We start from the raw sequence: 23,571 nt of genomic DNA, 5'->3' as shown, positions 1-23,571 counted from the left end.
TTTTTCACACCAACTCTTGCTAACGAAGCTATGCTACGCTGTCTGCTGTGTCCTGTTGCTTAAGAGAAGCGCTCGCCTGTAACAGGACAAAGCTGGAGGTTGCTGTTGGTGCAGTTGTAATGCACAACCTTGCCGTTCGGGTAAACTGCGAACACGATGTCGCCGATGCGCTTGTGGCACACTGGACATAGGGTGTTGGGGTCCACCTGCACACTTTGGGTCAAGCGCTCCACGCGGTCGCATTGGACTTGGAGGTTGTAGACGTTCGACAGCGACTTGGTGATGCTCATCTCACGCACGTTGTGCGCACTGTGTGGCAAGGCTTGTGCGAAGAATTCTCCCAGTTTGGACAGCGGTGTGGTCAGTGGCACCATATCCAACACAGCAGCGCTGTCGAGGCTCTTGCCGTGACGTGCAAGTAGCTGGAACCCGAAGTCGTTGAACGCTGCCTTCTTGGACTCGTCACGAGGCGAGAAGCAAATCTTCAGCAGTTCTATCAGAGCCTCATTACGCTCCATGGCGGCTCCCGCCCCAGTCTTCTTGTTAGGCCCTATTGACGACCCAACCGAAGCCGCACGGGCCCCATACTTGACCGAGTAGCTTTCTGCACCGCGGAGGTCATTCAATTCGTAGACGAGCGACGTCACAGCCTCTTCATGCAACGCACCACGACCACACAGGATCACGAACTCGTTGTACAGGGGCTTGCCCCTGATCTTCTCCACCAGCGGCACCACGTCGTAGCGTGACGAACCTGACTTGAGGAATTTAAGTAGCCGTTTACGAGCCTCACCCAACTGACCAGGCTCCTTGCCTGGTTGAGACTTTGACGGCGTCTCTCCCTTGGCTACAAGTCGCAATGTTTCGTCGAGGTATTCCAGAGCCAAACGGGTGTGATGAGGGTCTACCACAATTGACGCCGCGCCACCGTCTGGGCCACGTGTAGGCTCATCGTCGTCGTCATTGTCACCAGCCAAGAAGTGACTGTAGCTGTCATTTACTCCCAACTCTGCAGCTGCAGGGTCAGCAAAGGCATTAAAGCCTCTACTGCTGCCCTCGATACTGACCCCACTGTCACTTCCTGAACCAGTTGCTGCACTTGTGAGAGCTGCGCCTGCTTCACCATTCGCCTTAACGAGAGTTTCCAAGTACCTTTGAACAATAGCCGGGTCATTCGAGTGCTCCCTCAAGTGTGCAACCACATCATTCGATGGCAATGGTGGCCGGCGCTCTGTGAAGATACGCAGGGCTTGCTTAGCAGATGTCGCCTTGATAATCCAAATCGACTGCTTCAAGATGAACTCGCTCTCGGACTCGGGAACAGACACAAGCACATCAATGGCTGCCTCGATCGGCGACTTGGGCATGCCGCTTGACCCACCGCGCTGTTTGTACTCGCCGTGATGCAGCAGGGCAAGTATTTCGAGGGCGTCATCGTAGCTTTGGTGAGCGCACAGCAGCTGACCTGCCTCGTAGTACAATTTGTGCTTCATCAGCAGTGAGCGACACGATTCCAGCTCAAGCGCGCAGCCTCCGAGCGATCCTGGCGGACCCTCCACGTCTGGGTTTGGCTCCTGGATGAGAACAAGCAGCTCCTTGTATCTCTTAAAGTGAACGTAGAGACGGAAGAGCGCCGTATCGATCGCTTCGATGCGACGTGCATCCTTGGGACTGGCATTCGATCCTGTACGACCACGCGCTGAAGACATGGTGCGCACACGGGCGCGAGCCTTGTCTCGCATGTGTTTCTTGAACTGGTTGAGGAACTTGAGAAGCGCTTTCTGTGCAGCATTGACGAGATCAGCAGCGTCACTCTTGGCAATGTCGCTGCTTAGAGGAGCACGTGGAGACGAGAGAAGTTCCTGCACAACTGACGTAATATCGGGAGCTGAGCTACTACCACGAGGGAGCACTTCGGGCTTGAGCACTGAAGGCTCGTACGCGAACGAGGAGCACTGAAGGTCTGGGAAGAAGGCAATAAACTCACACGGCTCAATAGCAGCGCGGTACATGTAGTCAGCAGCCTGGTCAAACTCCAGTCGACGTAAAAGCGCCACCGTAGCTTGACGTTGGAAGCGTTTAATCTTGCTGCGTTGTTTGTCACTCGATAGGGACGAAATGGACTTCCTCACAAGATTCTGCGCCTCGTCGATCTGTCCACGATCCAAAAGTTCTCCAACCTGTTGATCCAACGGCATCGGCTCGACCTTCATGACGCTGGACGTGCCATTCGACTCTCTCACGCCGACAATGATGATATCCTCGCTGTCCCCACTTTGTCTCGGTTCCATATCCCACTTCATACCGTTGCCGAACATGCACACGGCTCGTGTGAGCGGCATAGTCTGCACGAGAGCTCCATCACTGGCTCGATGGATCTCGACACCCACTCTCGGCACTAATGCCAGCAAGTACGGAGAAGAAAATTCTACTTGTTGCGGGCTCTGAGACCAGGTCACTGAATTCTTGGGCAAAGTATCTCCCGTAAAGCCCACGAAAACTCCGACTCGATCCATCACGGCGACTAGAATCTCCTCTTTCGGCAGCAGTTTAGCCACGGGAAACACTGTGGGGTCTTGGATACCAGGAGAGTTGATCTGTGTGGCGTCTCCAGACTTGTCGTTTAGTAGATAGTAGTCCTTCCTAAAGCCGACCACGACTTTGTTCCTGTACCAGCTCATGGCTTCAGGTACGTCTTGGGTACTGAACTCTCTTAAGAAGACGTAGCTTTTGTCGCTGCTGTGGTACTGGTAGATAGCAATGGCTTTCCTCTTTAGCATCGCTATACCCAGGCGGAAGTGTGGCGGGCCGCGCTGGTTCACGCACACAAGTCGCACCTTGTGCATGTTAGTTTTAGAGAAGTCAAAGTCCAGTGGCTTGAGGTCTGTAGCGCCGTGGGCTGATATTTCCCCGTTGGAGACGACGATGAGCATACGGATATGAGGCACAGCGAGCAGTTGCTCCACGCGCTGGCCGTGTGAAAAAGTGTGCGAGGCTGTGGATGTGGACGTGCCTTTGCGTGTATCATACATGACGAGGCGTCCGTCCTTGGAGCCCACGACCACGCGCGACGAGTAGTGCGTCACGCACTCCACCTTGCCCTCAAATCCCGTGACCACGGCCGTGGAGCGGAACGCAACGCGCTGCTCCCCGGAGGACGAGGACATGGTGGAACTTTGATACGTAGCGACGGATTCTCCCCGATAGATGAAGTGTGGGACTGTGTGGTGCACACTAAATGTAGCTATCTTGAAGAAGAAATAAAATTGCTCATACGTATTTTGACAATCGCCAAGAGCTAAAATGCCAACTTAAGCACATCGTATAAAGGTGAGCAGCCCAAGATAGCCGAGTATCTTAAGCTATCGCCCTCCACATTTTTATCGACTGCCTTGTCCAGATGTATTGTATTGTACGGGTGAAAATGCTCAGGGTACCTTTTGGTGGTACATGTAGCGTAGAGTTTATATTTTGTGTTTGCGGTAAGTGCGCAGGCCTAGCGCTACCGACGGGGTTGTGTGGGAAGTAGAGTCTTGGATCTTTCACACTGCACCTCTTGGACCAGGATGAAGGTGCTTCTTTGGTTCCGACGCGACCTGCGTCTGCACGACAACTTGGCGCTGAATGCGGCGCTGCAGCATATTGAGGAGGCGAAGAGTGACGTGGAGCTCATCTCGCTGTACATTATTCATCGGCCTCAGATCATGCGCTGTGGAGCGAACCGCTTCCAATTCGTACTCGAAAGTGTCGCGGACTTGTCCGGTGCGCTGGCAGAGCGCGGCTCAAAGCTTGTGGTAGCGAAAGGTGACAGCATCCAGGTGCTTCGACGTGTTTTGCCGGCGTGGGACATCACACACATGTTCTTCGACGGCGTCTGTGAGCCTTATGCAGTCGAGCGAGACGATCGAGCTCTTGCATTGGCCAAGAGTCTGGGGGTGCAGACCCACGTAACGAAAGGATATAATCTCTACGATTTAGAGGTAGTGATTGCCAGTCACTCGGGTAAGGCGCCAAAAACATATCAGAGGTTTTTAAAAGCGGTGGGGGCGCAACCAACACCACGCGAGCCGATACCGACACCAGAAACACTGCCATCCCCCACGAGAAAGCACAGCGAGTTGTATGAGCAGATTGCGAATTACTGGAAAGATCGAAAATTGAGCGACGAAGAGAAAGAGGATGACCTGGAAGAGAGAGAGCGACAGATCGACCAGATTGCCGGGCCAGAACATGACTTTACGCTTCCTGATCTCACGTACTTTGGCTATGAAACCCCGGAGAAGCATTCGTTTATCTACGGCGGAGAGCAAAAGGCACTAGAGATGTTAAAGAATTACTGTAGTGATCAAGACCGTGTGGCCCTGTTCGAGAAACCGAAAACGTCCCCTGCGCAGATCCCGCCAACTCCCTCGACTACGGTTTTGAGCCCATACATGTTCTACGGATGTCTCAGTCCGCGGACTTTCTATCATCAAGTGCGCTCTATCCAGCGAGGACGTAAGAAAGTGTCTGTGCCGCCTGTGAGCTTGATCGGGCAGCTTTTGTGGCGTGACTTCTACCATTGCCACGGTCGCGCCAATCCTTATTTCGACAAGATGGAGGAGAGCTCTACGTGTCTTCAGGTCAATTGGCGGTACCACACGATTCCAGAGAACGAAGAGGACTTGAGTGATGACGATAAACTTGCTCGCTCGCAGTTTGAGGCGTGGAGAGATGGACGGACTGGATTCCCGTGGATCGACGCCATCATGATCCAGCTGAAGGAAGAAGGTTGGATGCATCACTTGGCGCGTCACTCGGTAGCGTGTTTCCTAACGCGAGGTGATCTGTACATCTCGTGGGTTCGTGGGCTCGAGGTTTTCCAAGAGCGGCTGATCGATCACGACTGGAGCCTCAACGCTGGTAACTGGCTCTGGCTTAGTAGCAGCTATTTCTTCACGGCCTACTTCCGCGTGTATTCTCCCATCTCTTTCGGGAAGAAATCGGACCCCGAAGGTCTCTTCATCAAGAAGTACATTCCAGCATTGAAGAACTTCCCCGCCAAGTATATCTATGAGCCGTGGAAAGCCCCACTGACTCTTCAGCATGCTGCAGGGTGCCGCATTGGCAAAGATTATCCGACACCAATTATCGAGCACAAAACTGCAATGAAACGGTGTGTGGAGGGCTTGAAGATGTCGTATGCCAACGGCCAGTATGGTATCCCGCCTACATCCCAGACGAGTAAGAAGCGCCAGCGTGAGGGCTCGGATGACGAGTCGAAGCAGCAGTAGGCTACAAGGTTGCCATTTATCGTTGCCGAAACGAAAAAAGCAAAACAAAATGACAAAATGGTAATTTTACTGGGCTCCGGAGGCTGGGTATCAATTCTCTACATGCATTTTAATTGGCAATACAAAAAATTGCAATTTTCTGCAGGTTGGCAGTTACTACTTCACAGTACTGTACTGGTATCTAAAATTTACAACTGTCAGAAGTAGAAGTCTACAGACCTGTTTACGGACGGAGCTAAACATTGACCAGCTTATGGAGTCATCGCGCTGTATTAAAATGCAGCGAAGTGATGAGGGCTTACTTCAGTAACTCTTTGGTGCAACAGGACTCCTCTTAGAGGAATACGAAGTATAATTGTCGTCAAGCAATCGAATGGTATAACGAGCTCTGACCAAATCTGAATGTAACAAAATGCGCTCTACTGACTCGGGTCATTCTGTCATCTCCTCTGCGCAATCGCGGATAAGAGCAATCCCTCACAGCTGGGATATTTTAACGAGCTGTGCTCGCGTCTTCTATACTGTAATATTAATAGCGTTTTTCTTTTTCTTTTTAAAGCTGGTATGTATTCCAGCAGCTATGAACGTGATTTGGGATTTGTCCATTCCGCATGGGCTTTGTCAGTTCTGAGGCCACCATTATCAAAGCGCTTACGTCTGCCACAAACCAGCTACTTACCTTGAGATGCAGGCAAACAATGAATTACTTTCCGACGCTGCCTTCTTCGAGGAAGCGGCAGACCTCTTGGACGGGAACTGCCTCTCACCCACCAGCACCTTGTTCACCGACGTCGACGAAAGAGAAACAAATGTAGGTACCGAGATGCTGGTGATTCTGGAGTCGAGCGAGGGAGCGTCCAGCCATTTATCATCTACGACTCCTTCTCCAATAACTAGTGAGACCAGTACCGACGAGCGCGATCTCGCTATCATTGTGTTAACCATGCACCGTGAAAAAGAAAAACTCCGCCGAAGGAAGCAACGCCAACGCGTCAAAGATGAGCTCGACAAACTGCGCGAAGCGAATGACGAGCTCAGCTTGAAGCTCAAAAAGCTGAAGCTTGCCAAGGAAGCACGGCGTAATCCCAGTCAACGATGCTCCGTCTGGAAAGAAATAGCTCTCAAGCAATGGGAGGAACGACAAAGGTCCGAGACTGAAAAGAGAAGACTGACTACAACCGCGAAAGTTCAAGCCACTTACATCAAATACCTCCGCCGGTTGCTTCACCTACATGAATCTCTGCTGCGCTTGAGAGCACCGCTCCGATGTTTACCATCACAGACACAACAGACCGTCGGCTTGAAACGCCCGATGTGTCCATGTTTTCAACGCTACTGCAAAAGATTTGCGCATCCTTTGCCGGAATTGACGACATTCTCACAGGATGCGGCCTGCCTGACATGCCGATAGGAGTGACAAGCTCGATACATTGGTGTGATGGCACCGGTGAGCTGAAGTACCACCAGAGTCTACATAAGTTCTTTCTGCCTTTCGATTTGGATACAGCTGAAAAGAGCTGCTGGGGATCTTTTAACCTCCAACAGCACCAGCGCGATCGCAAAAATTACGATGGAATCGGAGATTCTGATAACACGGTAGCGTTTAAATATCGCGTTATCCGAACGTTGGCATCCGGCACGACTGTTTCCGTGGTGCAGCGACTTGTCGGTCGTCGATTCATCGAGCAAAATCGAGCTACGTGTATTTGGAAAACATACACAGAAGGCGAGGGAATTTTTCGTGGGATGCACTCGAACCTAACAGCTTGGAGTCGTCTTCGGCCGATACCGGACGGATGTGGAACGTCAGGCGAAATTTGCATTCGTCAGTTCCCAGTCCTCTTCAACGCATCCCCGCCGTCTGTTAATGAGTTTTACCGCTTTCTCCAGGCTGTTCTTGATGAGGACAAACACGAGTCGTTTACTGTGATTCGCAAAGGTCTACCGGTTTAAACAGTAAAAGGGGAATGTATTATCGTGTTTTGTTCAGTAAAACCGCATTAGAATATTGTGTCAGGTATCAATTCCGGCTAAATGATTGGGCTCGATACATTGTTGGCTTGAAGCAGATCAACTCGCCCGTTCAGGATGGATCTTGCCAGAAGTAGTTGAGCGGTGAGCATTCTCTTGAGCACCTTGTTGTTGTGTTCTGCGCGCTGTCGGTGCCGTAACTGAGTAATTGCAATGGGCTTCCACCGTGACGTGCAACATGTTGCACATTTTTTGGACGCGTCGTCGAGCCTTTTCTCAATCTCAGCGTCAAGTGCCGTAACCTCTCGTCGCAAGCGGTCAATTTGACGTTTGAGCTGGCGTTGCGATCTACATGTTGGAGTTACATGAAGAAGTACTGGGATCTCGTGGAATCGCATCTGTTCTGGTTGGTTTTGTTGGTGAAATCGAAGACGATTTCATTTATAGAGCGAATCGTACATAGGGCAGCGTCAACACAAGCTCGTAATCTTTTACTGGTACTGTATTTGAAACAATCAAATCACATTTATGTCGTGGTTGTGCTAGTTAGTAGTCTGTGTTGAGTGCAAGTGCGACGCCTTGCAGTACCCAGTGAGAGGCATGCTCTGTCGAGTAGAGATCTGCTTCGAACACGAGACCGACACCCATGGCATTCCGTCGCGATTGCGTGACATACACTGGCGTCCGGAAGGTGTTCTGAAGCTTGAGTCGACTGGCCTCAATGGGGATGACCTGGAGAATAGGCAGCTCTTCCACGAGTTGCTTGGGCTTTTGTGGTGCGAGACATCCACGCTCGAGATCCCAGGACGCGCCTTCGAGGAAAAGGCCCTGGACGTAGCACCCGGCGTCGTCTTTCATGCCGTCTAGCGCTGGCAGTTGCGAGTCGTTTGAGTAACTCGTCACTCGAGTGTACAGCGTCGACTTGTCCAGTGGCCAGTTCTTGGCTCGGCAAGTAGCTTGCACCAGAGCTGTGAGATATGACTCCGGGATACCCAGTCCTGACAGCCACACGACCCGCGGATCCCCGTGTGCCACCCAATCCATGTACTGCTTGTAGCGCTTCGTGAAGTGCTCCATCCAACTCCCAAGTGGCTTCTCTGTCTTCGGACACAATGACCTCCAGAGGTTCGGGAGGAAGCCATCATACAGAGCATTACCCACGGCATCCAGCTCATCACTCATACCGATTTCACCCACAAGAGCCTTCTGGAGATCTCCGAGAGACACGCGCATACGAGCTGTGAGTAAATTCCAGCGGTCGAGTTCTTGGAGAAGCACAACTTGAGTTGGTGTAGGTGTCAGTCCCAATTTCTTTCGAATCTGGTCCACGTCGACGGGCTCTGGTACTTTTGACTGAATGTCGCTAGCCACGTTGCCAATGTGATCTTCACGCGAGACACCAGCGCCGGATTGAGCCGACCGAGGCTGCAGCGAGATCAAATCCTTCCATACGCTTTTTGACATGTTGGTGTAGTACCCAATCTCGGCATTGGGATGCAGACCAAAGACTGCAGGACTGTTGGTTAGCGGCAACGTCTCGACCGTAGAGACGTAGGCTTCAAGCTGCAGTGACAATGTGTTGGAGTTGCCATCCAGTGCGCCAGGAAGCACATAGTCGAACCCTGATCGACTGAAGTAGAATCGCTGGCAATCGTCGAACAGGAAGTCGCCCATGTACTCGGATAGGTACGTTGTGAGGATACGTCGATCGTAGTCATCACTGACTCGACCTCCGTACATCGCGTCACCGATAAGGTATTTGAGGGAGCCCCACGGTAACTGTTCGTCCTGGTCTTCGTATGCCTTGTAGAGATAGAGACTCAGTAACTTCCTCGAGATGGTAAAGTCCGACTCGTTGAAGTCGTAGCTAACGTTCCAGCCGATCTTGCCGTATTTACGTCTTTCCAGCACCACCGCATGCAGGAAACACAGCACGTACACAACCGAGCGGAAGGCTGGATGAGGACACTCGTCCAGCATCGTTTGGTCCAGTTTCGAGTACAAACTCCGCATGTTCTGCTTGAGTCCATCAGGTGGTTCCGTCACCACTTTTAACGATCGTTGCAGGATCCCAAGCGGGAATCGATCCGTAGGCTCCGTCGTGAGCCACAAGCGGAAATCTTTGTGAGGCTTTGTCATAGCCAGCAGCATCTTCTCTAACGTTCGTAGCCAGCTCGCTAGCAAGTGGCAGTTTTGTAGCAACACCCAGTGGCCACGGGAAGCGCCGGCTTCCAACATTTGCTCAGCTAACGGTCCTTGGCCTTGACCCAGCGCTAAGAACTTGAATCGATGCCCAGAGAAGCCGTATTCGTCTCCCAAAGTCTGAATGTCGCTCTGAGGATCAGCTCCTGGACTCAAGATACACACGATAGGCGATGAGGCTGCACTCTGACTGTAAACCCGCGCGTAGTCCAAGACTGGAGGCTGCACGAACTTCTCGCTCATCATGGCCATCACGAACAGCTTCATAGCGTTATACACGCGATCCTGTCGGAAGCATCTAAAGACCAACAGCTTTTGGAGACTAGATAGTTTGTCGGAGTACCCACACGGGAGATCTGCGAGCTCAGGGGCTTCCAGGTCGTACCAAGCTTTCCACTCGCCTGTCTGCGTCTTAAAATCTGACATCAAGGAGGCGAATACACCACCTTCTTCGCCCAACTTGCTTAGACACAACAAGTCCTTCCATCCGGCGCCAGATACCCACGTAATGGCCTCCGGTTTCGGCTGAGAAGCGGCATCCAGAGACGTGTCTCCCTTTAGGAAGAAATCAAGCTCAGCGCGGTGGAGATCGCCCGAGGCACTCATAATCATACACGTCATCTGGAATGAGAACATGAGTTTGTGTCGCTCGAAGATGCCTGTGCACGTGTAGTCGTACATCATCTCGGTGATCGACTGCACCATGAATCGTAGGCGCTTCTCCAGAACGACATCTCGTTTGGCTGTCTCGAGTGCAGTATGGAAGACGGTGAGGAAACTCGCCAGCGAGATCTCGTACATCTTCATGATCGTTGCTAAGGCTGCCATAGCGAAGTACATGATGGACCCACGTAGAGCCACAGGCGTGTACACCTCCCGAGCTTTTGTGATCTCGTCCTTCGTGAAGCTCGCTAACTCCAGCTTCGCACTAATCTCCGTGGCCTTGTTCTTGGTTTCATCCAGCGTGGCAATGAGCTCCTCATTGTCCAGAATATTACCCGAGCTACTGGATAACTCGCGTAGCAGCGTATCCTCAAGCTCCACAATGAGCTGTGTGCTTTCCGACATCTCGGTGACCAGATCTCTGTACTGTTCCTCCAAATCCGGACGTTCGTGCGCCACAACGACGTTCAGTAACTGGTTAGCGAGACCGTCCTGCGTCACACTGTAGTTCACGATCATAGTCTTGCCCATGACTTCAGGCGAGTAGTGAGGGTTTGCAAGCTTCGACGTGAAGTACAGTCGAAAGTTCGCATCCCATTCGACGTTCTTATCGCCAAGCTTGATGAGTCTTTGCGATCCCTCCATGAACGTACTTTTCTCCAACACAGGGTCCAGTATGGGGTCTAGTTCTTCGTCCACGCTTTCGAACAGGAACGGGTTGCCGAATTGGATAGCCAACTCCAAGTGCTTCATAAAGTCTGGATCACTCAGCGTCTTGACGGTCAAACTATTCTTTTCTTCTTTCTTCTTGATCCAATTCACAGCTTGTTGCTGAGGATCGATACACAGCGGGAAGCGGCTGGCTTTCGTAGTCAGGATGCCATTCTGAACCGAGTGTTCGTCAGCTGGTAACCCCTCGGAGACCCACTTTTGGATGGTAGCGTCGTCCGTAAGTGAGCTCTCAAGACGGAACGGAGACGTTACTGGCAACTTGCGCGACTCGATGTCTTGGAAGAAGTCGCGGTAGATGAGATCGGACCGGTAGTCGAAGCTGAACGCACCGGCGTAGCTCAAGAAACTCGCAGTGAGAAGACAATCGCCCACTAGTCGATCGCTTTGGAGGTTGAGGGAGTCCACATCTTTAGTCCATCGCGTGCGTTCGGAGCCCAAGCCAGCTAGCAGCTTACTGGCAGCGTGTAGTCGTTTCTGCATCTGATCTGCCTGCGCCTTGAGTCCTTGCAGCTCGGAGTTTGCCCCCTGGAACTGTGTGGACAGACTGTCAAGCTCCGTCTTCAGACGAGCAAGTGTCGCCTTGAGATCCGCTAGTTCCTGTTCCTTGATCGTCTGCTCCTTCTCCATCGTCTTGACCTTCTGTCGCAGAGGCTCGACGTTCTTGGCCACGTCGTGGTACTTCACAATAGCCACGACCCACACCAGCAGCCCAGCACCAGCCCTGGAGATGGACTTCATGTTTTCGATATTCAGATCCGGATTCTTGAAGAAAGTCTTGATTTTCGTGATCATTTTCGACGAGATCTTGTCCTTCTCATACTCCTTCAGTAACGTGATCAAGTTGGCGTTGCTCAGCATCACTTTGGCCCCTTTCCAGTCCAGATCTAGCTCTTGCCCGGTTGGCTTTAGGATCAAGACGCACATGCACACGGACATCACAAGCGGAGGAGGAGACGCGAAGGACTTCAACTCTGTAAGATCCGCCTTAGAGAGATCTTGCAACGCTGCTGCGGCGGCTTCTACAGCCGGAAGAGCCTCCAACAACGCAGCATCGGCCTCTTCCTTCTCACGAGCAATGAGAACGGACGCCTTCTCGCATTCGATCTGAGTCGCTGCAGCCACTTCCTGCTGCTTGGACGCCACTGCCGACTTCTCCTCGATTGTCTTGATCAACGCTTCACACGCCAACGTCTTCTCATCCACAATCACTTTCTTCTCGGACAGCTCGATCTGCATCACATCAACGGCTTGAGCAGCTTCGACCAGCTTGGTCAGTCCTCCTTTGAGCCGCGCGATACTGGCCGTGACCTTCATCTTGTTCTCCTTCAGTTGCAAGCGGTAGTTCGAGATGAAGTCGAGGTAGTTCTTCGGTGTCACGTAGTAATGTCGACGCAATTCTTCTCCGAACTGGTGGGCAACACGAACAACCCGCAAATGTGCGTGCACCAGGTGGTTTGTCACTTGTTCACGGGATTCCTCTGGGATGGCCTCCTCTGCCAGGAAATACTGCGCCACATTACGTAAAGCATCTTCGGGCCAGGCGAAGAACCAGTCGATGACAGTGGCCGACACTAAACCCGGAAAGTTACGGCATCGGGTTCTCAGCGTACTGCCTGACGGAGACATGGCCAAGATCACGTGGAGGTTCTGACGACACAAACTAACGTAGAACCGCCAGCAGTTCTCGCTCGTCTCGACGAGTCCCGCAGCTTTCACTTGGTCACGCACCGAACTGGCAAGAGCGTCGCGCTCGTCGGTCTCGAATAAAGCGGGCACAACCCCCGTTGTCAGCATATTGTTGATGAATTCTAGGAATCCTTCCTCGACCGCGTGTGCGTCTGTGAAGAGGAAGACGACAGGCTTCTTGCCCAGCATACGGTACAGCTCCTTCAGGTTCTCCCGGAACTCAGCTTCGCCGTATCCTCGAGTCAAGAAGATCTCAAACAGGTCGTAGCCTGCTGTGAACGCAGCTAGTCGCGACAGACTCTGCTTGCCACTGCCGCCAACACCGATAAGAAGAGCGTGGCCCAGAGGATTCCGGATGATACGCAGAATCCTCGACAGATGCTCTAACGCCATTTCAAACAGCACCAAAGTCATCGGCTTGTTGTCCAAGTTGTACGTCTCTAGAGCTTCGTCGAAGATGCCGCGAATACGTCGATACGACTCCATATCTTGGTACAATCGAGCGTCTTCCGTTGCTGCCTGGCCGGTGATGCGTCCGATGCAGTCCGCATAGTCACCGAAGATGAGCGGGTCAACAGAAGCCGCTTCTGCTTCCTCCGGGAACGTCTCACGCAGGATCTGTGTGATGGCACCATCCACTAGCGCGTTGTCGGACTCGCTGGTCAGTCGGTCACAGAAAATGCGCTTCACTTCGTTGCGCCACAGACGCACAATCTTGCCCGAGGTATCGAATTTATCGGTCGTGGCCATGCAGATACCTTCGCAGACACGTCCGAGGTCGCGTAGATTAAAGATGTAGTGGAACTTGGACGGAGTGGGCGGGAGCTTCTCAAGTGTGAACTCAAAGAACCGCAGAAGTGCGTCGGTTAACTTGACCCCCTTCGCTTGGATCTCGTCGCTGAAGTTACGAAGATATGTGGTCACGATCGAGCCGTAAATGTGCTTCAGCACTTCTTTCGTAGGGGGCGTGAGGTTGTATACGTTGAACTGGGCCACAAATCGTGGATCCACTTGGTTCCGACCGCCTCCAGGAGGGCCCATAGCGCCGATGAAGAGCAAGTCTTTGAGAATTCGCAGATCCAGCTCCTTCCCACGGTCGTACATACTACCACGATTCATGATGAAGTGCAGCAGGGCAATTGGCTGCTGTGTTCCGTACAAATCGACCTTGGGCATGTTCAGGTCGTCAATGAAGATTAGCAGCTTTTTGCCTGCCGGGGGACCGTAGATCTTGCCCGATCGCTTGTCAACGTTCGCTTGGACGTTCGTCTGCACGTCCAGACTGCTTGTACGGCTGGAGAAGTTGATACTCAGTGTGGAACATGTCTGTTGATCTAGACTCGCCAAATAACTCTGGATCGTCACCGTCTTCGCTGTTCCGCTCTCTCCTACGAGCAAGATGGGATTCTCTGTTCGCATGCAGCTGGCGAGGATAAAGCTGTACAGAACCGAGTCGGTAGTCGGGACAAACACTCGAGAGAAGTTGAACGGCGCTGGTTCAGTATACGGCACGACTCGGGATTCCCACGGCTGCCACTTGCGCGTCTCCAAGTCGAAGAAATTGTAGTAGAGACTCGTTGCAGGTAGCGGGCAGTCTGCTATCTTCCGGATGAACTCGTTAAACCGGGAACGACTGCTACCAAGCAGAGCAGCTCCTAGAGACCACACGACACTGAACAAGAAGATTCCTTCGACACTCGCACGATCCGTAGTCGGGTCTAACGAGCCATCACTCGGCAAGAAAGCGTCCAGCGAGATGCAGAGCTGTTTGCACATTTCCATGTTGCTGATCGGGATCACTTGCTGGCACTTCGCGACGATCTCGTCTTTGCCGAAGACTCCTTCAAGGATGAAGTCGATGCACTTGGGCACGTATTTGTCGAACAGCTCGAGCAGTAGAGTACGCTCCAGTGGGATCACAAGACTCCCAGGAGGTGGAGACATGACACTTGGCGGTGTGTCTGAAGATGCAGTGACTGCTACCATCGGGTACTTTTTCTTCAGCCAGCGTTCGTAGTACGGACGATAGCCGAGATTCTTCGGGTCAACCCAGACCATACCACAGCGACTAATCGTAGCAGGCGACGCGTATTGCAGATCAAACGTCTCGCAGATCATACTGCAGTGCGTTTGAAGCCGGATCCGCTCACCATTGGGCAGCGTGAGCAGCTTGTTGTCGTCCATGACGCTGTTCATATTCTCCACCCAGACGGCGTCCACGTCTCCGTCGTAGATAAGCCAGCGCTTTTCATTCTCCTTTCCAGCGGGGAGAGGCTGGTTGAGTTCACGGAAGAGCTTCGAGAGCACTCCATCCGTCCAGTCGCGCGTGACCGGGTCCATCGTGCCGTACAGCTCTGCGATCGGCTGGGCTTTCGGGTTGAGCACAAAGATCTTAACTTGTTCGTCTAGCGCGGTCTTGGACGCAGCTGCCAGCGTGTTCAGGACCAACGTCTTGCCTCCCCCTGTAGGGCCAACAATCATCGTCGTGTGACGCACCAGCATAGTCTCGTACATCTGAATGATCTTATCGATCTGCTCGTTGTACACTGTAGCATTAGTCGTGTTGTACTCGCCAGCGATGAGTTCTGCTTCGATAGCGTCTTTCAACGCTGCGTACCCCACGCGAGGGCAGTCCAAACCAGGGAAGAGATCGTTGATAAGGCCGTGGAAAAGAGGCACATCTTCGAAGACAAACTTGGGCATGTTGCTGTCTCGTAGTGCACGCATGAGCACCAGGTCTTCGTTCATGTCGCTGTACTCTCTTTTCAGCGACCCTGCCATCACCAGCACGCTCTTCAGCGCTCGTAACCCGAAGTCGTAGTGGTATTGCTTGGAGAGCTGTTCGCGCGAGAGTTTATACAGCACCGTCATCTTCTTGGCGAGAGACACGGCATGCTCAAAACCTTCCGAGAAGAGCATGATCTGGCAAATCTGCAACAAGTCCGGGACGATCATAGTCACAGGGCGGAAGAGAGCCTTGAGGTTGTCGGGAAGTTCGGTTCGTCCAGCGTAACCAGGATTCATCGTGATGAAGAAGCCACACGTGGCGAACCCTGCCGTGCGATGGATAGCAATCTCTGTGCCAAAGCCGATATCGACGGTGGGTTTGTCGTAGTTGAGAGCGTTCTGGATCGCTCGGAGTTGGGCGGAGACCACAGACAGCACTTCGATGTTGATTCGGTTGAACTCGTCGAAGCAGCCCCAAGCTCCCACTTGAACGAGACCCGAGAAGATACTGCCCATCGCCTTGTAGTCCAGACCTTCGCCACAGTTGATGACATAACACGGTAACGCCAGCGACTTGGCCAGATCTTTCACTGTCTCAGTCTTTCCGGTACCGGCTGGACCAGCAGGTGAGCCTCCGAGCTTAAAGGTTAAAGCTTGAGTGAGTGTCATGTAGCAGCGATCCGTTAGAGGAGTGATCACAAGTCGTCCATTGAGTCCCATGTACTCGTAGCCATAGCGGAAGTTGCCTGTGCACTGACTGATGACCACGTCGTCCACATCTTTTCGCCAGTAGAATCGTAGCTGAGACTCCCACGCGAACTCCTTCTCGTTAAGAATACTGTCGCGGACGAACGAGTCCACGATATCTCGAGCGTGCACGTCGATGATCAGCAACGTGTTGACTTTCTTTCGAGTGAGTTTGTCCAGCGGTTCACGCACACGTCTCACAAGGCTGTTGAGCTGTTCTGTTAGTCGTCCTTCCAGTCCTTTCATAGCGTATTTGTCACCACTTTTGACGCGATGGAAGACGTCCTCGACCTCCCACGTCCACCAAATCTGACTGCCAACCAGCGACACCATGCCCAGAACCTCTTCAAGCCACTTGGTTCGATCCATGTTGGCGTATTGAAACACCCCTTCCTTCGCAATGCGCTGCAGTGTGACTCGCATCTCGTCCTCAACTCCAGTCATCCACGACTCCACGGGGCCTTCAACGGCCGACAACGTACGGAACTGGAACCCTTCTCCCTCTGCGCTCTCCATCGCTCCGACGTTCTTGTTGTTCCGCACAAAGCCCAATTGCTTAACGTTGTCAAAGAGCTTGAGCATGTGAGCTTGGATCGACGTGGGATCCGAAGAGCCTAAAACACTGAGAAGCTCATCGTCCGAGATGAAGAAAAAACGTGGGAAGGAATTGCGCTTCGTGTCGAGATAGTCGCTCAGAGATTTCTGGCACTTGTCTAGTCGCTCAGAAAGAGACTGTAGCGTTTCCACGCGGTTCTCCGCCGTACAGGCTTCCACTGCGTTGGCGTTCTTGTACGTGGCGCCCATGATAGTCTTCCAGGCTTTGTCGATAGCGTCGAACTTCTTCGCCTCCTCTGGCAGCTGCTGTCGAATATCCTCGGCACCAACGAAGATACTCTCGAGATACATCCACTTGCGCTGCACGACGAACCAGATGTCCAAGCACTCGTTCACGACTCCAAGACGCTTCTCCCACTTGCGCACGCGCTCCGCAAAGCTCGCGATGAAGCGTGAGCCAGACATTGTCTGGAGGTTCAGCATGTGGTCTTCGAGCGTGATCTTGAGCTCGTCAGCAGCACGAAGCACCCAGCCGCGATCCGTGCCGTTCTTCTTGTACTTGACGAGCTCCAGCACGGCCTTGGACCACGAGTCTTCGATCTTGATAATCTCCTGCTCGATCTTCTGTTCTTGCATCGCAGCATTCACGATCTCTCCGATCTCGTTCGAGAAGCGATGCAGCTTCATCGCAAAGAGGTTTCCAAGGGTGAAAGTCTTCAAGTTCATGTCGAAACGCACCTGCGTGACCGCCATGAGTTCCTCCCAATGACGCGGCTTTACAGCTTCGTTCTTGAGACTCTGGATGAGCGGAATACTTTCCTTAAAGGACAATATCTGCTTCTCCACCTCCACGAAAGTAGACATGGCTTTCAGATCCTTGGGGATCTTACGACAGCGTTTCTCCAGCTCCTCCACGCCTTTATTCATGGCTGTCACGTCCAGCTCTGCCCACAGCATACTCGAGAAGTTGCTGATGAACTCCTTCTGCTCGGTATACAAATCGTAGAGAACCTCCTGCTTCTCCAACGCTTCCGTGATCTGCTGTAGCTCTGGATACGAAGTGATAGGCAGCGCAAACAGCTTCTCCGCGTTCGCCAGCTCCTGACGTCGCGCTTTGAACACAGCGAGCTTCTTCTTAAACGCCGATACGGTCTCCAGGCCTGCGTCAAGGTCAAGCGAGCACGTCCCTGGTCCGCGTTCCATGAACTCCTTCTTCATCTCCTTACACTCCTCAGCAAAGTTCACAGCGTCCTGCTTCGTCACGCCTCGAAATTGATCTTTGACTTTCACTAAGCGCAAATCTTTCGTCTTCGACGCGATGTAAAGGTCTTTCCAGCGCTGCTCCAGCGAGAATGCCTTCTTAAACTCGGCCGGATCCCCTGCGATGTTAAACGTCTGAAGCGTGCGGTATCTCTCGATGATGTCGGCGTATTCCAGCTCCATCTCCATCCCCATGTCGCTGATACTCGCGACAGTATTCAGCACCTTCTTCAGTGACTCGAGATCTTCTGGCGATGCCTCCAGCTCGGCCTCCAGTTGATCCATACTATTGCTGATGGCCACCAGCTTTTTGTTCGACACTTCGAGCAGGATCTTCCCGTAGTCGTCCTTCCACATCTCGGCCTGCTTAGCGATAGAAACGGCGAGTGGCAGACAGTTAATCTGTAAGAAATCAGTGTCCTTCTCTGTAGGCTGGTTGCGTACAGACTCGGCCAGTCGCGTGTACTGAGCCATTCGCGTGTCGAAATACACACACGGAGGCTTCTTGTCTGCCAGTTTCTCGAGTGCACTACGACGCTTGGTGTTCCAGAGATTGTAGACCGTATCGTATCGCCGCCAACTATCCAGATACCGGTTCACGATGTTGAAGACCTTGTGGATCTCTTGGTTCAGGGACAGCGTCATCTTGATGACGTACGGGTTCTGCGAGATATCCGAGTAGAACGTAAACGTGATGGGCTCTTCGTCCTCGTTCACCACGAGCGGCGCCGTCTCTCGACAGGTTCCATGCATCCAACGGATAAAGGCCTTGGCGCTCTCGACGATATGCTTCACCGACTTGCTCAGATACTTGTACATGTCCGAGAGCGACGGCGTAACGATGATGTCCTTGCCGTTCATGGTGGCTTTCACCTTACACAGAGGAGGCCGTTTGAGCTTTCCTCCTTCTCCTTGCCCCATGATCGAGATCGCGCTGCTAATGTCTTTGGTATGGACGTTCAGCAGAGCTTGGAATGTCGTCATGGAGGCAATAATCATCTTGGTGATCGCGTTGAAGATCCGTCGCTCCCAGTACATGTAGTACGTCGACATCTTTGGACTGGTGCCAGTGTTCACTCCAGCCACGATTTCTTCCACTTTGATCAGCAGAGGGCCGATGGAGCGGTAGCTCTGCACGAGCTCCTCGATACGCTGCATGCGGTTGCGTGTAACGAGCTCGTAGAACTCGCCCACCTCCGTCACGACGCCTTCCGCGAAGTCTTCGATCTTGATGAGAAGCGTGTTCTCGATGTCCATCACGATCTCTTCCACCATTTTGCTGCTTTTATGGATCTGGCTCACCAGGTTTGCGAACTGGTTGAGGGATTTGTTGCAGTTCTCAATGAAGCTCAACACACGCTGCGAGTTCCAGTTGAGAGGAGAAAACCCCACGCGTAGAACATCTTCCAGCGTTTTGAGTTGGGAGCGTAAGAGATGCGTCTCCACTGGTGTCAGGCCCGAAAGAAGCGAGTCGTAGCGTCGAAGCATCAGCGTTAGATCCTGCACGTACTGGTGGTACTTGTCCTCTTGTAGCGTCACATTCAGCGCCTCTTCTGGGATCTCAAAGCCAAGGCGATCAAGGTATTTCGACTCCTTGATGATCATCGCCAACTCTGGCGAAAAGTTCGCGTAGAATGGCGGCTGCGGCAGCTTGTACAACATGACGCCGGTCTCCGCTTTGCCTGCTTCCAGCAACTTGGGGCCCAGAATCGACTGCTTTAGACACTCGTTCGTGAGCGCAGGTACCTTGTCTCTCCAGTCTTTGTGAAGCTGTTTGATGTAGGCGTCCACTGCGCGAGCGAATACCAGATACTTCTCCTTCACTTCTTCTCCGTGCGGACTCTTGAGCAAGTCGTTCATGGCTCGGAAGCGTAGAATAGGCTTCTTAGCCCGCAGGTAAAGTGCACGGGACCAGCTGATCGCCCCTGCAACAGGAGGGTGGTTCTTGTAGACGGGTGGACGGTGCTTGTAGCGATGGAATTGTTCCTCCAGCTTCTCCAGCTCTTTCGTGTATTGCATGAGGATATCCTTGTACTTTTCCATCATCTGCTTGTTGATGGAGTCGCGCGACTGAATGTTCTGGAAGTTCTGCAGCAGATCGAACGCTCCTTCGGCCGAGCGAAGCTTCTGGAAGGACGTGTCAATGAACTTCCGCGTCATGTGCTCAATCTCGCTCACTTTATCGCGAAACTGCACCATGACCGACTCCCAGCTCGTCTTGTAGCCGCGGTCAAAGATCTTAAATGGGACGCTCTCGAACGGCGCAATGAGACTTTCAACACGAGCCATAACTTCATCGATCCCTTGGGAATCGCCCGTCACGGACTTGAGTTCGGGGCCTAAAAACTTGTTGAACTGGTCCAAAACTGTAGCCACCTCCTGTAAATTCTCGCAGATCTTGGCCATGTAGTTGGTTTGCTCAAACAGACGCTTACGGTCGAACTCCCAGCGGTGGTCGGTGCCGCTGGCTTCAATGCGTTCACGGACTTTCATGTACGTCGAGTGCCAGAGTTCAAGCACCATTTTGGCCTCTTCGATCGCATGTAGCGCGTTCTCTGGACTCTTCCGTAAGATCATGTGGATATTGATCTCCACCGCCACCTTATCCACAATCTCCGATGCAATACGCTCCATCAAAGGCACCATCCGCTCATCCGTATTATAGTGCCGCGATATAATCCAAACCATACGGATAGCGTTCATCATGGACGGCAGCGTGTCCGCTATCGCCGAGAAGGAGCCACTCGCGATGTTCTTGAAGTGACGCTCCAACGTCGTGAGGAACTTGACGTTGTCCTTGGCCTCCACGTAGAGCTTACTGAGCTCCGAGAAGTGGTATTTAAACGTGAGAAGCATGCTCGCTTCTACCAGCTCCAGCAGCTTGAGCATCTTCTGGACTGTCGGCATGTTGATCTGCTCGAAGATGGTGCTGAGTGTAGCGTTACGTTCGCGCCAGAACTCGATCTCAGCGAGAGGGCCCTTGCGTTTGGGGGTCTTGCGACTCTCCTGTTCTACGACACTGGCTACGCTCTTGGACCATTCCTCGAGTGCCTGTTCCAGTCTGTTGATGAGTTCGTAGTCATCCAAATGAGACTCTGGCTTCGTGATAACGACGTCGGGAATGTTCAAGTGAATATCGCCCTGGATCTGCTGAATTGCGTTGGAAATCTGCGACGAGAACTTGACTAAGTTGCTCTTGAACTCGTTGCGCACAGCGTCGATGACCTTGAGCGCCTGGTGTGCAGCAGACGAGTTCTTTGCTGCATGTTCGTCGTCTTCTGGTCGTCCGTTAGAATGATCTGGTCTCGTAAGCTGAGGATCCAGCAGCGGCATGAACACGTGACAGATGATTCCCTCCAGGTTCGACAGCAAGTCGCCCGTCGAGCAGCCAAGCTCTACGTTCAAGTACACTGCTTTCTCGTGTCCATCGACCACAGTGTTCTGGACTGTAATTGGCCCAGCAGCCACTTTGACCAGGAACACTGTGGCGGACTCCGAAGACTCTGCAGGAAGAGAATTCAAAAACACGTGGCAAACTGAGCGTGTTGCTGTTCGAGTTCGCTTCACAATTCTCTTCACCGTCTCCGTCTGTGGTGGAGGAGCCTCCGCATCAAGAAACAACTGCTCGTCCGTCGGCTCTGCTGGCGATACGCCACCGCTTGGCGGGTCTGCGATATCACATTTGCATTTAAGTATCAACTTCTACTTGGATTCTATGGAAACTCCACTTACCTGTCGGGGAGGCTGCTCTCGTCACCTCAATCTCTTCTTCCACGTCCTCTTCGAGCTCATATTGTTCTTCTCCCTTGTAGAAGAAGAGAACGCTGCCAGCTTCAGACTTTGAGGAGAAGAATGACTGCACCAGCTCCGAAGCCGAAGGTTCTTCTATGCTGTCCACGGATTTGGTTTCTGTCAGGAGCTGGTCGAACGTCGACGGATCGACGTCGAGTGACCGCGACACGAGGCGCTGCAGCCAGCGGCGCGTCACTTCGTCAAGTGACATGCGTCTGCAATAAACTTAAATTGGAAGTATCTTTTAGTTTTTTTTTTCTGGTGTTGGCGAATTGGATCGCAGGGCCACTGAGAGCGCCGCTTTGGCTCGCGTCGTTTCGATGGCACGATGAGGAGGTACCAGGGTGGCTGGTACAACATGGCTTCATCTTTATTGACGAGACGATGCGCGAGATGCTGTGGATTTTGGTGGCGTGTTGGTTTTGAAACGGTCTTCGCTTGCTTTTCCTCGCTCTAATTGAAGGACATCAAAACACCGTCAAACACGTTTTGGGGTAGGCTTCGACACCCGAAGGCGAAAATGGATCAAAGACTTTCGGACACTGGACCTTTTGCAGAGGAAGAAAGTGAAAACGAGCTGCATGTTCCGAGTGGAATCGACGAGCCGGAGAGGAAGCGTGCAGAGGACGAGCCTAGGCCTTCAAGACAGGCGGCTATTTCCAGTCGACTGGGCTCGATTCGGTCGCGGGGGCCATCCAAGTCACCCATGGAGCTGCATCGACGCTGTGCAGAGACGATTGAACGCTGTTCAGCTACGCTACGAGAGCGACAACGCAAGATGGAGCGACTGCAGCTACTGCTGCCTCTTCCAAACTCCAGTCTTCATAAGGAGAACAACGCACGTGCGTCACCACCAACGCGATGTACCCCACCACGACCGACCAAAAGGAATAAACTCGGTTCCACCACTCCAGTATTGAAAAGAGACAAGCACTCGCATGGTGTCAGATCTCCAGCATGGTCGATGTCATCCACGAAGGCGAAGATATCTACACGTTTGAGCTTTGATGATATGGCGACCTCGCCGCTAACTAACAGACACTCCAACAATCAGACACAGATTAGAAATACCGTCCTAGATGCACCTGACACGTCTCGCAATTCACGCCACGCGACGATGTACGAGAATGACAAGACAGCTACACAGGAGAGCACTCCTACGTCACACAGTGAAGGCACCCCCGAACCTAGTTCAATTGACACATCCACAAACTCACCACGCAGAAAAGCGATGGTGATATCACCGACTTGGTCGCAGCGCCAGCAAAACTTCATGGCGGCAATTGAAGCCGAGGCTGATTCGACCAATGCCAACGAATGAAAAAAAAAGACCAGTAGAACTTCGAAAGTAGTAGTTGTAACTAACTGAGTGAAAGGCGTAGTAGTATTTTAGCTATTATAGTAGTAGTAGCTGCAGCTGCTTGAGTATTACCTCAACATAGATGAGATAGTATGGCCAAAAGAGTAGTAGTAATTGCAGGAGTAGTATAAGTAGTAGAGTAGTACTAGAAGTAGTAGTGCAGTTTGAAAAAACAGTAGCATCAATAGTACCAGAGGTAGTACTCTAATTAGTCATACCATGACTAATTATGGTGTTTAGATTGGAGCACTGAATTTTGGAAATTTAACTGCCCGTTATTTAAAAACTACTAGCTCATATTTCAAGCCAAGCATACTAGAATAAAGTAAATGCCGAGATCTGCTTAAAACCGTTGCTTTTGTTTAAAATTGGTGAACCTTCTAAAAATATCACATATTTGTGACGTCACTAAAGCGCGAATGCACGATTAATTTCGAAGCACGACTAATTAGAGTGAGCAGTAGAATCTGCTAGCAAAAGTGGTAACAAGCAAAAGTAATAGGTCTATCCGTGTCCGACACTGTGGGTGCCACGTTTTGTTTTGAGTTTTGAAAGGTCTATGTGAAGTTGTGACGGGGTCACACAGCACCTTGCACAGAGAAA

General features: G+C 52.2%; 3 protein-coding genes across 3 annotated transcripts; 1 reads left to right on the top strand and 2 right to left on the bottom strand.

Moving 5' to 3' along the window:
* Positions 1 to 59: 59 nt before the first annotated feature.
* PITG_01719 (uncharacterized protein) lies at positions 60 to 3,167 on the bottom strand (the record flags this gene model as incomplete). Its single annotated transcript, XM_002908293.1, has 1 exon — positions 60 to 3,167. The coding sequence occupies one exon, from the start codon at positions 3,165 to 3,167 to the stop codon at positions 60 to 62; it is 3,108 nt and encodes a 1,035-aa protein (XP_002908339.1).
* A 372-nt stretch (positions 3,168 to 3,539) lies between these two features.
* Positions 3,540 to 5,273, top strand: PITG_01718 (cryptochrome, putative; the record flags this gene model as incomplete). Its single annotated transcript, XM_002908292.1, has 1 exon — positions 3,540 to 5,273. One exon carries the CDS (start codon positions 3,567 to 3,569, stop codon positions 5,271 to 5,273), a length of 1,707 nt encoding a protein of 568 aa, XP_002908338.1.
* Positions 5,274 to 7,790: 2,517 nt separating this feature from the next.
* Positions 7,791 to 21,819, bottom strand: PITG_01717 (dynein heavy chain; the record flags this gene model as incomplete). The annotated part of the gene is made up of 2 exons (XM_002908291.1): positions 7,791 to 21,484; positions 21,549 to 21,819. The coding sequence occupies 2 exons, from the start codon at positions 21,817 to 21,819 to the stop codon at positions 7,791 to 7,793; spliced, it is 13,965 nt and encodes a 4,654-aa protein (XP_002908337.1).
* Positions 21,820 to 23,571: the final 1,752 nt, after the last annotated feature.

The sequence above is a fragment of the Phytophthora infestans genome, genomic scaffold (genome assembly GCF_000142945.1).
Source record: "Phytophthora infestans T30-4 supercont1.2 genomic scaffold, whole genome shotgun sequence".
NCBI lineage: Eukaryota > Oomycota > Peronosporomycetes > Peronosporales > Peronosporaceae > Phytophthora > Phytophthora infestans.
The sequence above is the reverse complement of the archived record's forward strand: the minus strand, read 5'-3'. Positions and strand labels throughout refer to the sequence as shown.